Source organism: Drosophila takahashii, chromosome 2L, assembly GCF_030179915.1.
Source record: "Drosophila takahashii strain IR98-3 E-12201 chromosome 2L, DtakHiC1v2, whole genome shotgun sequence".
NCBI classification, from domain to species: domain Eukaryota; kingdom Metazoa; phylum Arthropoda; class Insecta; order Diptera; family Drosophilidae; genus Drosophila; species Drosophila takahashii.
The window spans coordinates 7,094,017-7,114,801 of record NC_091678.1 but is presented as its reverse complement, the minus strand read 5'-3'; the positions used below and the strand labels follow the sequence as shown (position 1 = coordinate 7,114,801).

The 20,785-nt window shown below is 44.6% G+C and overlaps 11 protein-coding genes across 12 annotated transcripts in view; 6 read left to right on the top strand and 5 right to left on the bottom strand.

The window, feature by feature from the left end:
• Nucleotides 1-251: 251 nt before the first annotated feature.
• On the top strand, nt 252-2,203 carry LOC108056600 (UBX domain-containing protein 7). Its single transcript, XM_017140448.3, has one exon. It carries the CDS (start codon nt 518-520, stop codon nt 1,994-1,996), a length of 1,479 nt encoding a protein of 492 aa, XP_016995937.2. The 5' UTR covers nt 252-517; the 3' UTR covers nt 1,997-2,203.
• Nucleotides 2,204-2,685: 482 nt separating this feature from the next.
• On the top strand, nt 2,686-3,489 carry LOC108056605 (inosine triphosphate pyrophosphatase). Its single transcript, XM_017140452.3, has 3 exons — nt 2,686-2,902; nt 2,953-3,262; nt 3,331-3,489. Exons 1-3 carry the CDS (start codon nt 2,779-2,781, stop codon nt 3,470-3,472), a joined length of 576 nt encoding a protein of 191 aa, XP_016995941.2. The 5' UTR covers nt 2,686-2,778; the 3' UTR covers nt 3,473-3,489.
• On the bottom strand, nt 3,465-4,669 carry LOC108056604 (mannose-P-dolichol utilization defect 1 protein homolog). Its single transcript, XM_017140451.3, has 2 exons — nt 4,297-4,669; nt 3,465-4,240 (listed from the first exon to the last, which is right to left on the bottom strand). Exons 1-2 carry the CDS (start codon nt 4,382-4,384, stop codon nt 3,570-3,572), a joined length of 759 nt encoding a protein of 252 aa, XP_016995940.2. The 5' UTR covers nt 4,385-4,669; the 3' UTR covers nt 3,465-3,569.
• Nucleotides 4,670-5,212: 543 nt separating this feature from the next.
• Gmd (GDP-mannose 4,6 dehydratase) lies at nt 5,213-7,419 on the top strand. The gene is made up of 3 exons (XM_017140441.3): nt 5,213-5,466; nt 5,577-6,012; nt 6,654-7,419. Exons 1-3 carry the CDS (start codon nt 5,326-5,328, stop codon nt 7,232-7,234), a joined length of 1,158 nt encoding a protein of 385 aa, XP_016995930.1. The 5' UTR covers nt 5,213-5,325; the 3' UTR covers nt 7,235-7,419.
• On the bottom strand, nt 7,405-8,748 carry mRpL28 (mitochondrial ribosomal protein L28). Its single transcript, XM_017140443.3, has 3 exons — nt 8,554-8,748; nt 7,610-8,430; nt 7,405-7,551 (listed from the first exon to the last, which is right to left on the bottom strand). Exons 1-3 carry the CDS (start codon nt 8,572-8,574, stop codon nt 7,488-7,490), a joined length of 906 nt encoding a protein of 301 aa, XP_016995932.2. The 5' UTR covers nt 8,575-8,748; the 3' UTR covers nt 7,405-7,487.
• A 549-nt stretch (nt 8,749-9,297) lies between these two features.
• LOC108056601 (KIF-binding protein) lies at nt 9,298-11,287 on the bottom strand. Its single transcript, XM_017140449.3, has one exon. It carries the CDS (start codon nt 11,185-11,187, stop codon nt 9,400-9,402), a length of 1,788 nt encoding a protein of 595 aa, XP_016995938.2. The 5' UTR covers nt 11,188-11,287; the 3' UTR covers nt 9,298-9,399.
• A 288-nt stretch (nt 11,288-11,575) lies between these two features.
• Nucleotides 11,576-13,188, top strand: l(2)05714 (lethal (2) 05714). The gene is made up of 2 exons (XM_070216354.1): nt 11,576-11,983; nt 12,497-13,188. Exons 1-2 carry the CDS (start codon nt 11,741-11,743, stop codon nt 13,109-13,111), a joined length of 858 nt encoding a protein of 285 aa, XP_070072455.1. The 5' UTR covers nt 11,576-11,740; the 3' UTR covers nt 13,112-13,188.
• Nucleotides 13,108-14,313, bottom strand: Polr1C (RNA polymerase I and III subunit C). Its single transcript, XM_017140444.3, has 2 exons — nt 14,096-14,313; nt 13,108-14,041 (listed from the first exon to the last, which is right to left on the bottom strand). The coding sequence occupies exons 1-2, from the start codon at nt 14,233-14,235 to the stop codon at nt 13,180-13,182; spliced, it is 1,002 nt and encodes a 333-aa protein (XP_016995933.1). The 5' UTR covers nt 14,236-14,313; the 3' UTR covers nt 13,108-13,179.
• An 82-nt stretch (nt 14,314-14,395) lies between these two features.
• On the top strand, nt 14,396-15,402 carry Scox (Synthesis of cytochrome c oxidase). Its single transcript, XM_017140384.3, has 2 exons — nt 14,396-14,893; nt 14,952-15,402. Exons 1-2 carry the CDS (start codon nt 14,497-14,499, stop codon nt 15,311-15,313), a joined length of 759 nt encoding a protein of 252 aa, XP_016995873.2. The 5' UTR covers nt 14,396-14,496; the 3' UTR covers nt 15,314-15,402.
• Nucleotides 15,403-15,553: 151 nt separating this feature from the next.
• ND-B17.2 (NADH dehydrogenase (ubiquinone) B17.2 subunit) overlaps nt 15,554-20,785 on the top strand; it is a 95,925-nt gene continuing 90,693 nt past the window's right edge. Inside the window, exons 1-5 of one of the 2 annotated variants that reach the window (XM_070219719.1) lie at nt 15,554-15,651; nt 15,710-15,805; nt 15,867-16,044; nt 17,842-17,926; nt 17,983-18,052. In XM_070219719.1, the coding sequence (XP_070075820.1) occupies nt 15,711-15,805; nt 15,867-16,044; nt 17,842-17,926; nt 17,983-18,052 (428 nt within the window). In that variant the 5' untranslated portion in view covers nt 15,554-15,651; nt 15,710. Of the gene's footprint in view, nt 15,652-15,709; nt 15,806-15,866; nt 16,045-17,841; nt 17,927-17,982; nt 18,144-20,785 lie in introns of those variants that run through there. The other variant, XM_017140456.3, reaches the window with a different exon arrangement.
• Elba2 (Early boundary activity 2) lies at nt 18,218-19,687 on the bottom strand. The gene has a single exon (XM_017140455.3). The coding sequence runs from the start codon at nt 19,518-19,520 to the stop codon at nt 18,372-18,374; it is 1,149 nt and encodes a 382-aa protein (XP_016995944.2). The 5' UTR covers nt 19,521-19,687; the 3' UTR covers nt 18,218-18,371.

The window sequence follows — 20,785 nt, the reverse complement described above, 5'->3', positions numbered from 1 at the left end:
GGCAGCTTTCTGTTTGGTAGGGTGACACATTTGCGACATAACGCAAATTGAATTTTTTAAATTTAATGGATTTCGTTTAAATTCATTACGTTAATCAATTAAACAATTGGAACATGTTCATCATATAATTACAATACAAATATTTAAAATATATATTTTTTTTTAACAGAAGATATCTTTAGTTTTTTTTATTCCATCAAAGTGAGCTAAGATTTTTTTAGTTTTCCAAATTATTTGTTTGTTGACAAAATCTTTTTTAAGCAAATGGTTGCCCTACTTAATGCCCTACTTAATTTATTTATTTCAAATAAAAAACAGTTAACCTGTGCCTGTGTTAAATCGTTATCGTTAACTTAGACCACATCGATATCGATAGCACTGCATTTTCTCACAGCTGTGCGGACGCATTTATCTGTCCCTGGAAAATCGCTCTCGCTTTCCCGTTCACTCGCATTTTCCGGACCTCGCATCTCAACCAGGCGCCCTCCCCCGAGAAGTAATCCGCCCGAGCACAGCCATGTCCAGTACGGAGGCGCCGGACGCGCTGGTGGAGCAGGTCATGGAAGTGACCGCCTGCACGGCGGAGGAGGCAAAACATTATTTGGGAGCCTGTGAAAACGATGTGTCCGCTGCCGTGGCTCTGTTCTTCGAGCAGGCTGCCTCCACATCCTCGTCGGCGGCGGGAGCAGCTGCATCTGGATCGCTGCCCCTGCTGGACGACGAGGAGGAGGTGCGGGCGCCCATAGCTCCGGTGCGGGAGCAACTGATCCTGCCCGAGGACGACAACTTCTTTGCGTCGGGCAGCAGCAGCCGTTTATCGCGCGTCTCGCAGCGTGTGAAAGTCTATCCCCTGAGGGACTTTGCCCGCGAGGGCGCTCTGATGGAGGAGCAGCTCCAAGCCACCGGCGTCTATGCCGATCCCAATGCCCATCGATTGCGACGCGGACGAGCCGCCCAGATGGTGGTGGCCGGCCAGGCCATGGCTCTGAATAGTCGATCCTCCACGAGCACCGCAACCAGCACATCCCGCCTCGGTGACCTGTTCCGGCCACCCACAGACATACTCTACTCGGGATCCCTGACTGCCGCCCGGGAATTTGCCACCAAGCGGCAGCGCTGGCTGCTCATCAACGTGCAAGACGACAATTTCCAGTCGCAGACCCTAAATCGCGACGTCTGGTCGGACAAGGAGCTAAAGAAACTGATACGCCGGCAGTTCACCTTCTGGCAGGTGGACAACGACACCTCGGAGGGCAGACGCTTTGTGGCCTTCTATCACTGCGCCACGCTGCCCTACCTGTGCGTCATTGATCCGCGCACAGGCGAGGAAGTGTGGCGCAGTGTGGAGCCAAAGCTGGAGAATATCCTGCCCGATTTGAGGCAGTTCCTGAAGGAGCATCGCGACTTTATCCAGGAGGATGCACCCAGCACCTCCAAGCGATCGGCCACTTGCATCGATGATGACGAGGAGGAGGCGGATCCGGAGGCCTCGTGCTCATCCACAGCCAGTTCGAAGGGAACACCGAAGAAGAGGGCCAAGGTTTTAGAGCTGACCGAAGAGGAGCAGCTGGAGTTGGCGATCAAAAATTCCATTAGCGAGAACGGAGGAGGCACGCAGAAATCCGAGGATAATACCGAGGCAGCCAGCGATAACGAGAGCCTGGAGGAGTTCGATGACGAGGAGCTCAAGGGCGTGGCAGCCGCCTCCTATGAGAATCACCTGGGCGAGGCCAAGAGTGAGTTGACCGCGCTGAAGCTGCGCCTGCTGAATGTCGCCGGTTCAGATGAAATGGTCCAGCTGCGCTGGCCCTCGGACACCAAGCTGCAGACTCTGCGGCTGTACATCAGGCAAACGCACAAGCACATCCCACAGGAGGGCTACAAGCTCATTTGCGCCTTCCCGCGCAAATCCCTCGAGGCGGAGCACAATCAATGCTCCCTGAAGGAACTCGGTCTGCATCCGTCGGCCAATCTGCATCTCACACTGGACGACTAAACGTTTGTCCAGCTGGAAAAAGTTTTTCATGTGTATGTTTTATTTATTCACAAGTTTTGTCATCCCAAAAACCCAAAACCATTGTCCTCCCAAAAAGAAAACTCCATATGAATACAAATTCTGTCTTTAAATTAAGTTTAAACATATTGAATAAAATCAACTAGCTACTGTCAAGGCTCTTAAATAATTTGTATACCTATTTGTGTGCCCGCGTCTGTAAGAAATTCAAGCAAACTTTTGAGTGATAACCACCCTGTTTTTGATTTGCCGCCCATTTGAATTCAAATTCTGTCTTTAGATTAAAATCAACTAGCTACTGTTTAGGCTCGTAAATTATATTTATTATTATAATAATAAATAATAATAATGTATTATAATAACAATAAATATTAATTTAAGTAAATCTATTTTTGTGCCCGCGTCTGTTGCAAATTCAAGCAAACTTTTGAGTCATTACCACCCTGTTTTTGATTTGGCGCTCTTATAAATACAAATTCTGTCTTTAAATTAAGTTTAAACATATTGAATAAAATCCACTAGCTACTGTCAAGGCTCTTAAATTATATTGATTATTAATGTATTATAATAATAAATATTAATTTAAGTAAACCTATTTTTGTGCAAATTCAAGCAAACTTTTGAGTGATAACCACCCTGTTTTTGATTTGGCGCCCAAGCTAAACAGAAAACAGCTGTTTGCCCGCACGTTTCTCTCTCGAAATCACTTACAAAATTGTCACTAATTCTTTTAGATTGAAGGACAATTGGAAGTGGTGTTTATCATGTCGAAACCAATTACCTTTGTCACTGGGAACGCCAAGAAGCTGGAGGAATTGGTTGCCATCTTGGGCCCCAGTTTTCCGCGCACAATTGTCTCTAAAAAGATTGATCTGCCGGAATTGCAGGGTAAGTAAATCGCTTCTTCTTGAATGATAAATACTAAGTACAATTACCAGGTGACATCAATGAGATTGCCATCAAGAAGTGCAAGGAGGCGGCGCGTCAGGTGAATGGACCCGTCCTGGTGGAGGACACCAGTCTGTGCTTCAATGCCTTAGAAGGCCTCCCGGGTCCCTACATCAAGTGGTTCCTGGAGAAGCTGCAGCCGGAGGGATTGCATCGCTTGCTAACCGGCTGGGAGGACAAATCCGGCCAGGCCATCTGCACCTTTGGCTATTGCGAGAGTGCGGATGCAGAGCCCCTAATCTTCAAGGGCATCACCGAGGGCCTTATCGTCGAGCCTCGCGGTCCCCGGGACTTTGGATGGTGAGTCACTTGCGTAACTAACCTGATAAAACCTCTATTTCTAATTAAATTCGTTGCTTTTATCGCAGGGATCCGGTTTTCCAGCCCAAGGGCTATGATAAGACCTACGCCGAGTTGCCCAAATCCGAGAAGAACACCATTTCGCATCGCTATCGGGCTTTGGCTCTTCTGCAGGAGCACTTTGAGAAGCAGGACAAGCTAATAAACTAGGACTCAATTTATTTAAACCTTGCCTATTTGTTCTACAATGTCGAGAAGTTGTTGCAACCTATGTTTCGAGTTCAAATCTCTCTGTTTAACTATTTCCTTAATCCACCTTCTTGCTCTTGGGCTTCTTGGCCTTGCCATCCTTGACTCCACCGGCGGCTGGTTTGTTCCAGTAGTAGATCAACTGGCCCAGGATGACCGAATTGGCAAAGGTGGAGGCAATGAAGGTGAGGATGATCATGGTGTCGCCCGTCTCCTGGATGGAGGTGAAGATCCTGGCCACCGAGCCAGCAAACATCATAATCACGGTGGCGGCGGACAACTGGCCAGTGGATCCGGCCTGATAATTGGTGTACGCCTGTGATAATTTGCCCACCAGCAGGATGGGAATGTTGCAGCTCTGGATGGTGAACAGGACCGACATGGGAGTTAGTCCTGAATTCAAGACATACATGAGCAGCACATAGCCAAGGAGAAACAATCCAGATTGGGCCTTTCGCCCGTTGAAAAACAGAACCAGGACGGCAATGGCCACCGTTTGGATGGCCAGGAAGGTACTGTCGCCCCAGGCGCTGAACGGATAACCGTGCATAAAGTTGTAGGACAGGTGGAAGGAGATGGCCAGGAGGTCCAGGACCACGCCTACTATGTTGATGCCCTCGCCGGACTTGCTGTTGAGGATCTTCAGCACCTGGGGCACCTTGACCAGCACGGAACCGGCAATGATGGCTAGTCCCAGGCCCTTGCTTAAAAGGGCCTTGAAGCAAGGAACTGGAAAAGTTATTAGATAGTTAATGGATAGGATTTAAGGTTCAATTACCACTCACCATCCAGGAAGTTGTGCTCCAGGAAGTAGTTATCGTAGCACTTCTCGCTCATGAGGAACAGAGCTCCCTGCCTGATAAGATCCGTCATTTTTGTGCTGCCTTTTTATTTCGTTTATCTATCACTTAATTAGCAAAGTGCCCTCTATGCACCGGTATTATCACCGGTCGATCCAAGAATGAAATGGAAAGCCACCGTCCTACGCACACGTAATGCGGTTGCGGTTTCGGATTCCGAAGAAGATATTGCTGCCCGGTGGCAAATCGGATGGGATCGGATCGGATCGTCTTGGGAGTGGAGGTGGAATGATAAGATAGGTGGTTGTGCCAACGTTATTTTCGTCCGACTTTCGCCTGAAAGGTAAAAATCGCTACGTGGGTTTTCCCGCTTTGCAACACTGCCGCACAGTGGGACAGAGCGGGGAGAAAGTGGAGAAGGCTAAAAAATATAAAAACTGGAAAATCAATTTTGGTTTGTTTTAGAAAAGTTTGCACTCTTTAAATAGTTTTTATAGGTTTTTTTTATTGGCAAATTACTCATATTCTGATTAGTCACAAAAATCTACGACGGTTTTAAGGGCTGTTTGTTCAAAACAAACCAAAATATCCGTAAGTTTGGCAACATTTTTAGAGATTTGTAGGTGTTTTGTAGGACAAATATCTGAAAAACCTGCTTTTAAATCTTATACTTAATTTGGAACGGATACTGTGACAAAGAGATTTTTTTGACTCCCCTGGTTATAATTTCGAATAATTTCAGTGTCCGTGTACTTTTTTTATTTAACATTATAATTTTTAGTAAAACTGTTTTTATTTTAAATAATTTAGTTTTTATTAACATTTTATTACTTTTTTACATTACTTGCCCCACTGTCCGAAATATTTATAGCCACATCGATGTATCGATGACAAATCGATTATTCTTCTAGCTCTACCTGTGCGCCGCAGATACAATTTGTTTACTCTCCGGACAGCGGCGCCGTGAAAATACGAACTAGGATTGGAACTTGCTGAAAAAAACCTCACCCAACCATGTCGTCCTCCGATGGGGCTCCGGAAAGCAAAAGGCCACGTCCCGAAAGCAGCAGCAACGGCAGCAAGGACCAAAATGGAACCGGTGCCGGAGGCGATTCCCGTGATAAAGTGGCACTGATAACAGGCATAACCGGCCAGGTGTGTAATTGATGGATGGATTAGTCACGCTGCTTTCAGGGGCATCCCTGCCAGCTCACGGTGACGTGTTCCTAAAGCACCAGTTGATTACTTGTAACCTCCCCCAACAGGATGGCTCCTACCTGGCAGAGTTCCTGCTCAAAAAGGACTACGCGGTGCATGGGATCATCCGACGGGCCAGCACCTTTAATACCACACGCATCGAGCACCTGTATGCCGATCCCAAGGCGCACAAGGGCGGCCGGATGAAGCTGCACTACGGCGACATGACGGACAGCAGCAGTCTGGTGAAGATCATCAATATGGTGAAGCCCACGGAGATCTATAATCTGGCCGCCCAGTCCCATGTCAAGGTCTCCTTCGACCTGAGTGAGTACACCGCGGAGGTGGATGCCGTGGGCACGTTGCGCATCCTGGACGCCATTCGCACTTGCGGCATGGAGAAGAACGTCAAGTTTTACCAGGCCTCCACTTCGGAGCTCTATGGTAAAGTCGTGGAGACGCCCCAAAACGAACAGACGCCCTTCTATCCCAGGTCGCCATATGGTAAGTAGTTAATAGAGCCCTGCATGAATGGATTCAATTAATTCTTTTGAATTATTTGTTTTATATGAATGAATTAATTTGAATTTTGAGTTTAATAGAATTGAATGAATGAATGGCATGAAATCCGAAATAATTCAAACGACAATTTCTTTTGAAGAAGAAAGGGCCATACTTTTGTAATTAAATCTGCCTGAATTTTATTTTCTAAGCAATTAACATTGATTTGTTAATAATTTTCATTTTTTGTTCTCAAAAGAAAGCACAAAAAAATATGGCAAATTAAAAAATTCATAAAAATTATTCATGGCATGAATTCCGAAATAATTCAAACGAAAATTTCTTTTGAAAAAGAAAGGGCCATAATTTTGTGATTAAATCTGCCTTAATTTTATTCACTAAGCAATTAACATTGATTTGTAAAAAATGTTCCACTTTTTGTTCTCAAAAGAAAACACAAAAAAAATCTGGAAAATTCATAAAAATTATTCATTCACTCATTCAATTCGAAATGAATTAGAAAATTAAACAAATCAGAAATTTCATGGCATACTATAATAAAACAAAAATTGAATGATTCACGCAGGGCTCTATTAGTTAACCCTACCCTTTAACTACAAAACTAAATTTTAAACCCCCTTCAGCCTGCGCCAAGATGTACGGCTTCTGGATCGTCATCAACTACCGGGAGGCCTACAACATGTACGCCTGCAATGGGATCCTCTTCAACCACGAGAGTCCGCGACGTGGCGAGAACTTTGTGACGCGCAAAATCACACGCAGCGTGGCCAAGATCTATCACAAGCAAATGGAGTACTTTGAGCTGGGCAATCTGGACTCGAAACGCGACTGGGGACATGCCAGCGATTATGTGGAGGCCATGTGGATGATGCTGCAGCGCGACTCGCCCTCGGACTACGTCATTGCCACAGGGGAAACGCACAGTGTGCGGGAATTCGTGGAGGCGGCGTTCAAGCATATCGATCGCGAGATAACGTGGCAGGGCAAGGGTGTGGACGAGGTGGGCGTGGAGAAAGGCACCGGCGTGGTGCGCGTTCGCATCAATCCCAAGTATTTCCGGCCCACCGAGGTGGATCTGCTGCAGGGCGACGCCTCCAAAGCCAATCGAGAGCTCAATTGGACGCCCAAAGTTAGCTTCGTGGAGCTTGTGAGCGACATGATGAAGGCCGACATCGAATTGATGAGGAAGAACCCCATTGCCTAGGGCCAGGAAGCCTGAAACTATGAGCTAATACGGCACAAACTCTATGTATTGTATGTATTTCTGTATTCTCTTGGGGATTTGCAATCATTCCTTTTCTACTTTTCACGTTCTGTGTGTGATTCTGATTGTTTTTATACACTCTACCAAATCTAACGAATATTTGCAATAAATACGTTTAAACTAGTTCCGAAAATATGTTTATTCTCTCGAGGCTAAACACATAAATCAAAAACAAGCGAGGATGGGGGCTGGTCTAGGTTTCTTTCTTGCCGAAAGGATTGATCTTGGACAGCCAGCTGGAGGAGGGCGAGGATTCCCTGTAAGATATTAAAGATTAGAAAATGTTTTTAAGGAGTTAAACCTTTATGAACTCACAGCTTTGTCAGCGCCTCGATGTCGGAATCCTTGTGCTCCCCCGAAGAACCCGCTGGTGCTTCGGTTTTCTCCAGCTTTCCCGCCTCGCTGATCCCCGCCTGACGCAGCTGTTCAATCAACTGGCTGCGGAACTCAAGCTTATGCGGCAGCACCTTTTCCGCCTCGCGCAGCTGCTTCTGCAGCTTGCGTATGGCCTCCAGGTAGGTATGTCCATACCAATCGATTTCCTCCGGTGTATAGGGTTCCAAATAGCGGCTGTACTCCCTTAGCACCTCCTTCTGGCGCTCAGGCTCAGCAGCCAACGAAGGAACGCCCTTTTGCAGGGCCTGCAGCACCTCACGCTTGAGTTTCAAAGCCAAAGCAGAGCGCAAATCGCAGGCACGGTTCTTCAAGAGATAGTGATCGAAGCCATGGCACTCGTGGATCTGCTCCAGCGTGCGTTCCGTCACCACGACGGACATGTACGAGTCCAGCACATGGCTGTGGACCACGGAGCGTCGCAGATTTGGCACCCAAAAGTGAGGAACGCGACGCTTTGTCTGCTGGCGCTTCTGGAAGCCCTTGATCACCGCCTCACCGCCCCAGATGCCCTGATGCGATTCGGGGGTGTCGATCAGGGGCAGTGGGATGTTCTGCACCGGCTTGATGGCGTGCGTCACCTCGTCGCGTTCCCATTCCTGCTCCTTGGGGATGTAATGAACGGCAGCGGGGGTCGTTAGCTTCCATTCGCGCCAGAACTTCCGGTACGCCTCGGGCAGCTGGGCGCCCAGACCCTTGTCAAAGCGACCCGGACGCTTCCATCCGTTCAATAGCTTGACGCCCTAAGGGAGAAGGATCAAACATATTTGTTATTCCATTGGTTTTACGAGAGTTAACTTAGCTATTGCGTCACAGAAACGCGGCGCGCTAACAGTTTCCTCTGCATTCTCTGTTTATTTACGCACCTGCGGTGTGGCGTGCGCCATTTTTCGAGGAACCACTTATCGGTATATCTTTGTTAGTAACTAAAAACTACGCTGGCAGTCTAGATTCGGCTATTAAACTATATTTTCCCTGATTTTGGCCAGGCCAACAACTTCTCACGGCGCTCTTCCTCTTTCTGTTTTGGAGGAAAACAGCTGTTCGCATGTGAATGGCCAGCGGGCAGGGTTGTCGTTGTTTTGCAAGTTTGGCTAGGAGACTTAAAAAAACAAGCTAGATAAAATAGCTAGATAGAAATTTCAAAAAAACCTTTGACAGGAGAAAGTTTTTATATTATTTGTTGAGCTATACAAAGATGATAAAGTTTTAGTTTTTCTTTCAAACTCGCTGATTTGTATATACTTTGTGACCAAAAGGAACAAAAAACAATTTTGTTGAACTTAAAAAAATTAAATAAAATGAAAGCCTCAAATAACTGGTATTCACGGTGCCTAAAATTTATACATAATTAAAAACAACTGCAGCTATTTAACATAGTTTTTTCAAATACTCTGATTTGTATATACTTTGTGACCAAATAGAACAAATTAAATTTTTTCGAACATAAAAAAATCTAGGCAGGCACTTAAAAATAAAAGCTTTAAACACCGGTTATTCACAGTCTCTAAAATTTATAAATAATTTAAAATAACCACGGCTATTTAACACAGTATAACCAAGGTAAAAACCAACTTAAGTCTTCAAAAATACAAATTATTCCCGAAATATCCTTGTAACGTAAGCGATTTATTTAGACTAACTATAAAGCTTTCGGCAAATGCAACTCTTTGTTATTTTCTTGGGAATGGTTATGTCAGGATGTGGTTACTCTAACCCAATCTCGCCTTGACCGTGTTCATCTTGAGGGGCAGCAGCTGTAGCATTTCGCGGACCACACCGATCTCTCCCTGCAGCGGCTCAGCGGCCTCCTTGTGCAGCTGACAACCGGCATCGAATCTCTTGTAGTAAGAGTGACAATTAGCCAGATGCTCCAATTGCTGGAGCGGATGGGCGCTGATCAGCTTGTAGTAGATGCGACCGATGTGGAAGTGGGCGTAGAGCATGTGACGCTGCTCCTCCACGTCCATATTCGGGCGCCACTCCTCGCTCTGCGGTTTGGCTAAGTAGGATTTAACATAGCTCTCGAAATGCTTGATGGCCTTCATGCAGCTCTGGTTGACCTTCTTAATCTCCTCCGGTGAAGGGGTACTCGTGGCCCTGATGATATCCAGACGCACGTCTAGTACAGCAGCATGGGCGGTGCCCGCGCCATACCAGCACTCCCGGCAGATCTTCATGTAGAAAATCGGGTCGAGCAGATCGAGTAGATCCTCTAGAAACTTGGCCCTGCGCTTTTGCATCTTGGCCTGATTCTCGGGATTCTCCTCGAAAAAGGCAATGTGCTCGTACGCCTCGGCGTAATCCTGCACGATCTTCGAGTACTCGGTGGCCTCGTTCTCGGCCTTGTAATAATCCTTGGCAATATCCAGCCACTCGTTGACGAAGTGGAAGACCAGCTTGGCATCGTCGAAGGTGAGGCAGTACTCGCAACTAATGCGATTCTCGCAGGCGGTGAGATCGAGGCCGGGAAACCGCGACTGCTGCGCCTCGGCCAGCCGAAGATTGCGCATGATTTTCTCCACATTCTTGGCCTCCTCGCTGTCATCTTCGTCCCGCATCAAACGTAGTTTAGAGGTGTGCATCAAGTACAAACCGTACTTGGCCCAACAGCGGGCGATATCCGCGTAGCGATGCTTGAAGGTCTCCGCGATGTCCTGGCGCTGCTTCTCGCTCATCTCGGGCTCCAGCATGTGCACCTCGTACTCCGCCATAATTAGAGTAGCGGCGGCTAAGTGATGCCTTGCCTCCTGGAAGCGCTCTTCCCCGATATAAAACTGCGAGAGAGTGGCCGTGTTCAAAGCGAAATCAATGGCATCGTAGGTTTTAGATTCCAGCTGGCGGTGCAAAGTGCGATGGCAGCATTTCGCCGACTTTTCCGGCTCCCCTAGATGACCATACATCTGTGCCATGTAGAAGGAAACCAGGGTATACAGAGATTCCAGTTCTTTCGGGCCCGCTGCAGCGGATTCCTCTCCCTCCTCCGGGGGATTGAATATATCTTTGATGGCCAAAGCCTGGCGACCACTGGCCTTAAAATCCTCATAGCTCTTCTCCGCCTGGAGGAGAATGTCCAGGCCCTTCTGGTACTCCTCCTTGGAGGCCAGCACAATGCTCAGCTCGTTGATGGCACCTATATAAGGTACAATGCCCTCGGGACGATCCTTCAAAGGGGTAACTAAATCCAGGCAGCGATTGATTAGCTTCTCGCCCTCCGCAGGCTCCTCTGTGTAGATGTAGATCCTGCCCAGATCCCGGCAGACGAAGGCCAGCAGGGAGCGGTAGCAGAGGTCATCCTGGCCGCCATCATCCTCGCTGGCCAGGATGGAGACCAATTGCGAGTCCAGTTGAGTTTTTAAATCGGATAAAACATCGCGAGCCTTGTAGTGGGAACGAAATGGATCCGTGGGCGGATCACTGCGACTCTCCTCCTCCACCAGGCGGTTGGCCTTCTCGTACAGCTCCCGGTAGTCGCTGAGGATCTCCTTTGGAATGACCATGCCGAAGTTGTCTCGAGTTATATTATAATTAAATAATTTTTAAGTTTTTCCTCGGCTACTTTATTTTGTCATCGCAGTTCAGTAGTACCGTATTTGGGTTAGAATAAATATTAGTTGAGACTCAAACCATTTGAGTATCATAAATTTTAATTTATTAAATGCTTTCGTTGTTAAGATAATTTTTTTGCCCGTAAAATTTAAAAGAATTGTAAAATATTTAATAAAAAGAAGTATAATCAAGGAAACATTTAAATAAAATGAGTTTTGTAGGCTGAATAAAACCGTTAACCCTCTTCAACAACCTTTTAATGTGACCATTGCAACTATACACATTGCAGCCCTGGCTGCAAATATTGGTATTCAAATTGGTATCGAAACACAGTCATACTACTTTGACTTTTAGATTTTTCTTCGCTTGCAATTTTTTTTTGGAATATACCAAAATAATTACCACAGCCAGCAGTTATTAAAGACTGTTTTTGGCGCTCACCTTTCAAAGAAGTATTTTCCTTAAATTTCCGACGAACGGCTGCCGTTTGGAGAGCAGAGCACCATGATGAAGGTCTACAAGCAGGAGGAGGACAAGAAAGTGAAGCGACTGTACCACCAGCGCTATCGCAGCGAGTGGGAAAAGTTCCCGGCCTTCTCCAGCTGGCTTGGTTCGAGCAACGATGGCTACTCGGCGCACTGCAGGATCTGCGATACCAATGTCCTGGCCCGCCTGGCATCCATAAAGCAGCATCTGGTGACCAGGAAACATCAGGAAAGTTCCAAATGCCACGGCATCCTGTACCAGGTGGGGATTATCCAAGGGCAATAGGAAGGGCTAGCTATTTAATCTAGTATTTCGTGGTCAATATCCAATAATATCTAACATTATTTTGTTCTTTTCAAAAATCCTACTTATTTTTCCTTTTTAGGGTTCTTAATTAAATATAATAGTTAAATTTAGTGAAAATTTAATGTTGTACAAAAATCCATTCCAACCAAAAACCACTCCAAAATAAGGTATCCTATTTAAAACCAAACAAAGAATAGTCTTCCAAAAAACAGTTCTAGAATCTATCTAGTATTTCGTGTTCAATATCCAAAAATATCTAATATTAATTAGTTATATTCAAAAATCTAACTTATTTTCTTTTTTTTGGTTCGTTAATTACATTATACAGGTAAAATTTCTCTATAAAGGTTGTTCAGAAATCCATTACAATCAAAACCTCTCCAAAATAACGTATCTTTTTTAAAATCATCTAGAGAATAGTATTCCAAAATATACACCCAAAATAACAATTTCCCTTTAAACTTACAGAACATGGTAAAAGGAGAGCTCTGCAAGGATGAGCACGATCCGGATTTGGAGGCTTCTATTATTTTGACCAAGCCAAAGCCCAAGCCCCTGAACAAACCGAAGCCGAAACCCAAGTCCAAGCAAAAGATGGTCAACAAAATGCAGACAAAGATCAAGAACGAGCCAAAGGCGGAGCAAATGGAGGATGACGACGACGAGGAGGCGGAGGACGATGACGAAATTCACTCAAACGACTCAATACTCGATGATCTACTGCGAACCGATCAGCCGTATCACGAGGAGCAGGAGCAGGAGTATGTGGTGGATGGGGAGATCGTGGAGGAGGATCAGCATGTGGTAGATGAGCACCACGAGCAGGAAGTGGTCTACGAGGAGGAGGAGCTGATGAACATAAAGCCAGACGAACCACAGAGCGCGGAATTTCAAGACGATGCCATGTCCGAAGATGATGCCATTCTTAGTGAATTTGATCTTTTCGGCAAGAGTTTGGCGCTGCAGCTGAACAACATGGATCTGGAGGACGCTCTACTCTGCCAGGAGCGTCTGCAGGTGGTGCTCACCGAGTTCCGCCTGAAGATTCTCAAGCGCAAGCGCGAATTGAAACGCAGTGCTTAGTTCTTACATATTATATATCTCAAATTATACGTTGTTTTATGTACATAGAATAATCTTTTAATAAATAACTAACCCGACTCGATTTCGTCTATGAACGCCCGGCACTTCTTCTTCAGCACCTTGACGGCTTCGAGGAAGATGACCTCGGGTTTTAACGCGCCCACCGATTCCACGGAGAAGATGTAGTGATCTCGCACGCGGGCCAAAGTGACGGCATCGTTGAGCTGCGGATAGCGATAGACATTCCGGCTGCAGGTGTCGTAGCGCGCATCCTTTACATACGCCGTTTCGTTCTCATCGATTCCAATGACTCCTGGAGAGAAGCAGCTCTGCAGGAGATACGCATCCTTGCCGGAAATCTCGCGATTCAGCTTGATCTGCGGCAGCAAACGATACGTGGCCGTGGCCACCGGCGAGAACTTGGCGTGATCTCGGCCCAACCCCTTCACCGCCACCAGGCGGAGATCCAACTCATGACCCGGTCGAAGCTGCGCAATCAATATATCATCGTGAATACAGTTCACTGCACTCTCGCTGTAGATCTGCGACTGCTTTCCCTTTGGCAGCCACTTCAGATGACCCGAGTACACCTTGTGGTTCTTGTAGATATCATCGAAGTTCGACTGATCCTTGCCAGCATCGCGACGTCGCGAGCACTTGACCTTCAGCTCGAATTCCAGGGTATCCTGCTCGGTGCCCGCCTCGCCGCTCTCCTCGGTGCGATAGGCGAAGAGCCGGGGATCGGCGCGCAGCGGTAGCAGACCCATCCGGTGGGCCAGCACCTCGTCCTGGATGATCGACGTGTTGTTGTAGATGTACACCTTTTCGATGGCCATGCTGGGCACATCGCTGAGCATCAGGCGGCGGAAGGCATTGGCAATGGCCGGATAGACGCCAATCAGATCGAATTCCAAACCCTCCTCGTCGTTTCTGGGAGATAAAACCCGGTTAATCCTTGCCAGAAATCTCTATTTTCCAACTTACCTCACAATGGTTATATGCAGTTTTTCCTTGAAGGATTCTATGGTAAACACCTCGTCCGCCAGTCCATAGTCCTGTGGATCCTGTTTCACCCGGTACTCCTCCATGTACAGCAGCGGCTGCTTGCGCTTTGTGGTTGCCATTTTCCCCAGTAATCTTTAGTAAAAATAATTTAACAAAAATTAACCGCACGTGTTGGAAGAAATAGGACCGTTGTGGTTATACCCAAAAATACCAAACTGTTTAAATGCAGCGCGTTGGAAATACAAAAATATACCAAAAGCTTGGTCACTTCCTGTGATTGGCAAAACGAGTAAGAAGAAGAAGCAGCAGGGGCACCGGCGAGATTTATTTCTCCAGAAGATTTACGTAAAACTTGAAAATTCCCGAAACCAGGACCTAGGATGTCCCGCTCCCTGCAACGCTTGATGGCAAGCAGCTGCCGTCGTTGGGCCCAACAACCCACCGTCCGTCACTTTGCCGCTCCCGCAGATTCCACCAAAGGCAAGGGTCCGATCTCCTGGAGAAGTCTGGCGGTCATTGGAGCTCTGGGAGCCGGTGGCCTGGGATTCATGCTGTACGTGAAGAGCGAGAAGGACGAGGCGAGGCTGAAGGAGCGCCAGCGGCAACTGGGCAAGGCGGCCATCGGCGGCAAGTGGGAATTGGTGGACTCCCAGGGAGCGGTTCGCAAATCGGAGGACTTCCTGGGCAAGTGGCTGCTCATCTACTTTGGATTCACCCACTGCCCGGACATTTGTCCCGACGAGCTGGAGAAAATGGCCGCCGTGGTGGATGAAGTGGGTAAGTAAATTCACATTTCTTCTGGATTTTACCTATAATTCTTTCTAATTCCCTACAGAAAAGTCCCCCCAAACGCCGGCTGTGCAGCCCATCTTCATCACCGTGGACCCAGAACGTGACTCCAAAGAGGTGGTGGCCAAATATGTTAAGGAGTTCTCGCCCAAACTCCTCGGACTCACAGGAACCGTCGAACAGATCCGCAAAGTTTGCAAGGCCTTCAGGGTTTACTTCAGTGCCGGTCCGCGGGATGAGGACAACGATTATATCGTAGATCACACCATCATCATGTACCTCGTGAATCCCGATGGCGAGTTTGTCGACTACTACGGACAAAATCGGGACAAGGATCAGTGTGTGGCCTCCATTCTGGTGAACATTGCCAAGTGGAACTCACTGAACAAAAAGGGATGGTTCAGCTAGGCTGATTGAAGTCCACAAATGTTAATTCGTTGTATTAATTTTTCTTATAACGTATGCTTTTAGAAATATAGCAAAAAAAAGTTCTGGTATTTTTTAATTGTTACATTTTTTTAAAAACTGGTAATTTGAAAATAGTTTTATATTTTAAATGAAACACAAAAGAATTGTAATTTATTTATTTATTTATTTTTGGATGTCGGTTTTGCCCCATTCCTTCGAATTTAAATAAATAAATATTAGTATTAAATGCAGTATTAAAAGTATCTTTAGTATTTAGTATTATTAGGTATTTCATCCATCTGCAGTCACACTGCAAACCGACTTTGTTTTTGTTTCAAGTGAGCCAAGAAAATCGAAATTATTTACGTTTAATAACTTATTAGGTTTCCCCGACAGCATGGCAAAGTTCCTGGGCCTCAACCGCCTGACCAAGCTGTTCCAGATCATCCGGGAATCCGGAGGACTGAAGCAAACCTACCTGAAGCTCTATAGGTGAGTCTCGATCTTATATAAGATTGCTCCAATCCTCAGAAACCTATTTACAATTTTTCAGGAACGACGATCTGAAGATCGGAACTCTGGTGGGGATCGACAAGTACGGCAACAAGTACTTCGAGAACGCCTACTACTTTTACGGCCGTAATCGCTGGATCGAGTTTGCCCCCCATGTGAACACGGATTACGATGGATCCATGATTCCCGCCGAGTGGTACGGCTGGATGCACTATAAGGTGGGTTCTGTTTACGGATCCTTAAATAATATCGGGGATTTGTTATGAAAAAAGTATCCGTATTTTCTGAATATCAGTTAACCCATTCTAAACTATATAGTTTTATCATAAAAACAAGATATTTTATGTCATTTGGTTAGGAAACCATCTGTTTATAGAAGTTTTAAGTTTCTTTAATAGTTTTTATGTAAATTTCCATATATTTCTCACCTTTTAAAGGAGTATTAGTTTTAAGTTTCTTTAATAGTTTTTAAGGAGTATTTCAGAAACTTTAGAACCCATTCTAAACTTTAATATCATAAAAACAAGATATTTTATATTATTTGGTTAAGATACCATCTGTTTAGAGCAGATTTAAGTTTTTTTGATAGTTTTTAAGTAAATACCTTATATTTCATACCTTTTCAAGAACGATTTTAAACAATATAGTTGTAAGTACGATAGAAAACATAGTTTCAAACTAGAGCCCTGCATGGGTATACAAAATGGGTTATTTGGGTACCCAAACGAAATTTCAGTTCAAGTAGGTCAGGCTTTCTTTTAAAAATTTACATACCCAACCCGACCCCAAAATTTTCGGGTCGTTTGGGTTTGGGTAAAATTTTACCCATTTTACCCACCAAACCCAAACGACCCAAGTCAAATGGGTTTCAAGTAGGTCGGTTGGGTTTAAGGTTACCCAAAGAAAAAAAATTGATTTTTAAATAAGACGATGATGAAAATTTTCACAGCTCATCGACCCGTCGCGAATTCTAAAGGTCAAGATTTGTTTCCACTTCTTTTGCCCATGCGAATTCTTTGATCTTCAAATATTACAGATGTGTGATCCACAGAAACATATTCTTTTGCTCTAAAGAATTCGCGGTTTTAGAAAAATAAATATGGAATATACATATATGATCCACACAAATAAATCCTCTTGTTCCTAAGAATTCGCGGTTTTTGAAAAATCGATATAGAATATACCATTAGGTTTCTTAGTTAAGTTATGTATAATCCACACAAATATATCCTCTTTATCTTAAGAATTCGCGGTTTTTGAAAAAATCGATTGATTTAAGAACTTCCATAGATTTTATATTAATTCTTCCAACCCGCGAATTCTTAAGAACAGGAGGATCTTCAGATTGGTTGGACCGTGTTCTTCTTAGCTAAGGCACTAATGCTTATACTTAGCTCTATAATTATTAATTCTTCACAAACCGCGAATTCTTAGGAACACGAGGATTTATTTGTGTGGATCATACATAACTTAACTAAGAAACCTAATAATATGTTCTATATTGATTTTTCAAAAACCGCGAATTCTTTAGAGCAAGAGAATTTGTTTTTGTGGATCATACATCTGAAAAATTTGAAGACCAAAAGAATTCGCATGGGCGGAGGATGTGGAAACAAATGTCGATATATCGTATCCTTTAATTTTAAATATTATACACAGATAACCATCTTGACCTTAAGAATTCGCGACGGGTCGATGAGCTGTGAAAATTGTGATCATTATTTAAAAATCAATTTTTTTTCTTTGGGTAACCTTAAACCTGAACTGTTCTACTTGAAACCCATTTGACTTGGGTCGTTTGGGTTTGGGTCGTTTGGGTTTGGGTAAATAGGACTCACTTACCCAAACCCAAACGACCCAAGTCAAATGGGTTTCAAGTAGGTCGGTTGGGTTTAAGGTTTGACAAACAAGTCAGGTTACCTGTGCAGGGCTCTATTTCAAACCATTATATTACCCGTTTCTGGGTCTATCAATAGTTTAATTCATATTATATAAATTTTTGGCTTTTCTTATAGACCGATCTGCCCCCCATTCGTGATGGCTGCCGTCCCAAGCACAAGTGGATCGCGGACCACAGCGAGAACCTTTCCGGCACCAAGGGTAATCATCTATGACAGCTTATTTAAAGCCTTATTTATAAACCCCTCCTCTTACAGAGGCCTACTACCCCTACACCACAACACCCAACAAAGTGGAGGCCTGGGATCCCAAGGCGAAGAAGCAATAGAGTAATAAATATTTTTAAAATTCAAGTGCAAATGGCTGCGATTGAAGGAAGCACTCAAAGGTGTTAATAAATCCAAATTCGTTAAATTGGCACTCGATAAACGTTTTCAACCCATACAACCCGAACTATATTTACAAAATGACAAGTTCTTAGGTTTTTTTTGTTTATTGAATCACAGCTAGATCATTTTACAAGTGACACAGCTACTTTTATCAGGAACTATAAGAAATATTTACAATATTACGGATATTTCTGCGCCTTTTTGGCGCGTCGTTGATAAGTTTCAAGGTTTAATCATAGCCGGATTTTATCTAGCCACTAATATTCCTCCTTGATGGCCACCTTCTGGGCCTTCTTGGCCCGTCGCTTATATTTCTTCGCAGTATCCGCGCACTTCGTAGTTATGGTGGCCCGGATCACCCGCTCCTTGCCGCCCGTTCGGTTTCTAACGCAGACTACAATATCATCCACTTTGCGCTGATCGAGCTGAAGCTTCGGCGGTCTTTCGCGACCATAGAAAGCGGGTGAGGGCTTCCCAGTGAGCGTGTGAGTGGCCAACTCATCGCTGCTGAAGACCACACAGAGGAGGCATCTCGTGGCCACCGGGGCATTGGTCCAGAAGACTTCTCCATATTGATTCGCTGTGATTTGGGTGCCATTTGGACCGAGTATGTACACAGCATTGCCATCCTCCTTCTGCACACGCTGTGGATACTGAACGGAGGCATCCTTCTCGTCCTTTTCGGAGCCCGTATCCTGGAGATGCGACGATGCCGAGGAGCTGGTGGACATGTGACGGGGTCTCTTCGAAGGTGGAGCCGGCACATCCTCGGCATCGTTATCGTATCGCTGATTCAGAGTCTTTAGCATGGTGGTTAGGCGCCCGAAGAGCTGTTCATAGTGATGCTGACTCTTCTGGACTTTGGCCACCTGTTGCTTGAAGGATTCCTCCACGGCGGGCAGGGGTTCTACCCTGGGTTCTATGTTCTTGATGCCACCGGATGATGTGGCTATGGCCACCAGTTGGGCATTGATCACGCGACGTTTGGGTGGGGAACTGCGGCGAACTGGGATGGGCTTTACAGGAATTGGTTGCTTAACCCTTATGGGCGGCGGCATTTGGATCTGCAGTTGCCCCAGCGGCTTCATGGACCTCTGCCGCATCATGGTCTGCTGGGAGGCCACCTCGTAGTTGATGTAGTTCTCGATGTCCATCTCCTCCTGCTTCATTATGGGACGCGAGAGCAGGCGATAGTAGTAGGGCACAAAGTTCGGTGCAAATTGACTCAGATAATGGTGATATGGATGGGAATACTGAACGGTTGGCAGGATCACAGAGGTCTGCGGATGAAAGTACAGCGGCGGCTCCGTTCTCCGGACGACTGACATGCTAATTCCCGGTGACTCGCTATTTGTAAGGTTAGAGGGGGAGTCCTGATGTTCGTAAGGACGAAATCCGGCCGCCATTGTGTCTCGCGGATTTTGGCAACAGGTAGCGAAAAAAGGTTAAGTCCTGGCCAAAAAGTGCAGCTGTGACGGGGTTTCTTTTGCGAATATCTACATATATTTCCCTGGGTAAATCTGTTTCGGAATCGTGTTTTTATGGCCCGGATTAACTGTTATTATTCCTTGCGCCAGATGGCAATCCTACCTGAAGGTGCAGGGCTGCCAAGGTCACCAAATCGAGATCATTTACATAGGAATTGTAAAAGTTGAGTCAAAGAACTTGTCGATTGTAAGTTTTTAAAATTTTTCTTTTTTTTTTTTTAATTAACATATTTATTTGGTATTTGTTCTAGAGGTTTTTTTTAGTTTTGGATCTAAAAATTGTGAACCCCATTATTTTTATAGTTTGACATGAAAACTTGAAAATTTGTCGATTGTAAGTTTTTGAAACCTTTTTTTTTTAGAAACATTAACATATTTTGATGTTTGTTGAGTTTCGGAGCTTATTTACTTTAAAATCATTAAAAGTTGTGCATCCCATTAGTTACATATATAGTTTGACATGAAAATTTGAAATATAAATAAATATTGAAATAATAAGTAATTTTTTAGCATTTAATTTACCATATTTTTGAAAATCCTTTAAAAATATATCAAGTTATTAATAAGCACGTACCATCTATCTGCACATTCAAAATGCATCACAATAGCCGACCTACCTGACGGAATTCCAGTAGACTTACCCTTCAATAAGGTATCCATACGAATTCGGAATTTAAGGGTGTGTTTCCGATCAGAGAGCATGTGAGTGAGGACCACTATTCCAAAAGGATCAAAATTATATTAGGAGAGATTCCAATTCCATTGGATTACATGCAGTCTGGGTCCTGAAAACCGGTTACTTTCAAAACCCAACTATTGTTTTTCTGGGTTCTGGGATTTTAAGAACGAATTCTTATACATTGTTCTAATACATTTAGTTCTATTCTATTATTACCTGACCTTCGCCGTACTCCAGAATCTCTATATCAATGGAATTAAGCCATTTTTAATCGGTTTTACAAAATATTTTATTAATAAGAAACTAAGTTTTAAAAAATTATCGTTAAAATTGTTTAAAAATGTCAAATTCAAATCAAAACATATATAAACATTCATAAGCAATCGCTTAAAAAGTACAAATGTAGGTTTGGCTATTCAGTTATCATATAATTTGTAGTATTATTAGTAAAATAGGATTTTTTATTAAAAACATCGTGACTCCCAAATCGATAGTTGCAGTATTG

Coding starts and splice junctions, on each gene's coding strand:
- LOC108056600 (XM_017140448.3), top strand. CDS start 518: ATGTCCAGTACGGAGGCGCCGGACGCGCTGGTGGAGCAGGTCATGGAA.
- LOC108056605 (XM_017140452.3), top strand. CDS start 2,779: ATGTCGAAACCAATTACCTTTGTCACTGGGAACGCCAAGAAGCTGGAG. Junction 2,903..2,952: donor TGATCTGCCGGAATTGCAGG/GTAAGTAAATCG, acceptor TACAATTACCAG/GTGACATCAATGAGATTGCC. Junction 3,263..3,330: donor GGTCCCCGGGACTTTGGATG/GTGAGTCACTTG, acceptor CTTTTATCGCAG/GGATCCGGTTTTCCAGCCCA.
- LOC108056604 (XM_017140451.3), bottom strand. CDS start 4,384: ATGACGGATCTTATCAGGCAGGGAGCTCTGTTCCTCATGAGCGAGAAG. Junction 4,241..4,296: donor GGAGCACAACTTCCTGGATG/GTGAGTGGTAAT, acceptor TAACTTTTCCAG/TTCCTTGCTTCAAGGCCCTT.
- Gmd (XM_017140441.3), top strand. CDS start 5,326: ATGTCGTCCTCCGATGGGGCTCCGGAAAGCAAAAGGCCACGTCCCGAA. Junction 5,467..5,576: donor TAACAGGCATAACCGGCCAG/GTGTGTAATTGA, acceptor CTCCCCCAACAG/GATGGCTCCTACCTGGCAGA. Junction 6,013..6,653: donor CTATCCCAGGTCGCCATATG/GTAAGTAGTTAA, acceptor AACCCCCTTCAG/CCTGCGCCAAGATGTACGGC.
- mRpL28 (XM_017140443.3), bottom strand. CDS start 8,574: ATGGCGCACGCCACACCGCAG. Junction 8,431..8,553: donor TGGCGCACGCCACACCGCAG/GTGCGTAAATAA, acceptor CTTCTCCCTTAG/GGCGTCAAGCTATTGAACGG. Junction 7,552..7,609: donor ATCGAGGCGCTGACAAAGCT/GTGAGTTCATAA, acceptor AATATCTTACAG/GGAATCCTCGCCCTCCTCCA.
- LOC108056601 (XM_017140449.3), bottom strand. CDS start 11,187: ATGGTCATTCCAAAGGAGATCCTCAGCGACTACCGGGAGCTGTACGAG.
- Polr1C (XM_017140444.3), bottom strand. CDS start 14,235: ATGGCAACCACAAAGCGCAAGCAGCCGCTGCTGTACATGGAGGAGTAC. Junction 14,042..14,095: donor CTGCATATAACCATTGTGAG/GTAAGTTGGAAA, acceptor TTTATCTCCCAG/AAACGACGAGGAGGGTTTGG.
- Scox (XM_017140384.3), top strand. CDS start 14,497: ATGTCCCGCTCCCTGCAACGCTTGATGGCAAGCAGCTGCCGTCGTTGG. Junction 14,894..14,951: donor CGCCGTGGTGGATGAAGTGG/GTAAGTAAATTC, acceptor AATTCCCTACAG/AAAAGTCCCCCCAAACGCCG.
- Elba2 (XM_017140455.3), bottom strand. CDS start 19,520: ATGGCGGCCGGATTTCGTCCTTACGAACATCAGGACTCCCCCTCTAAC.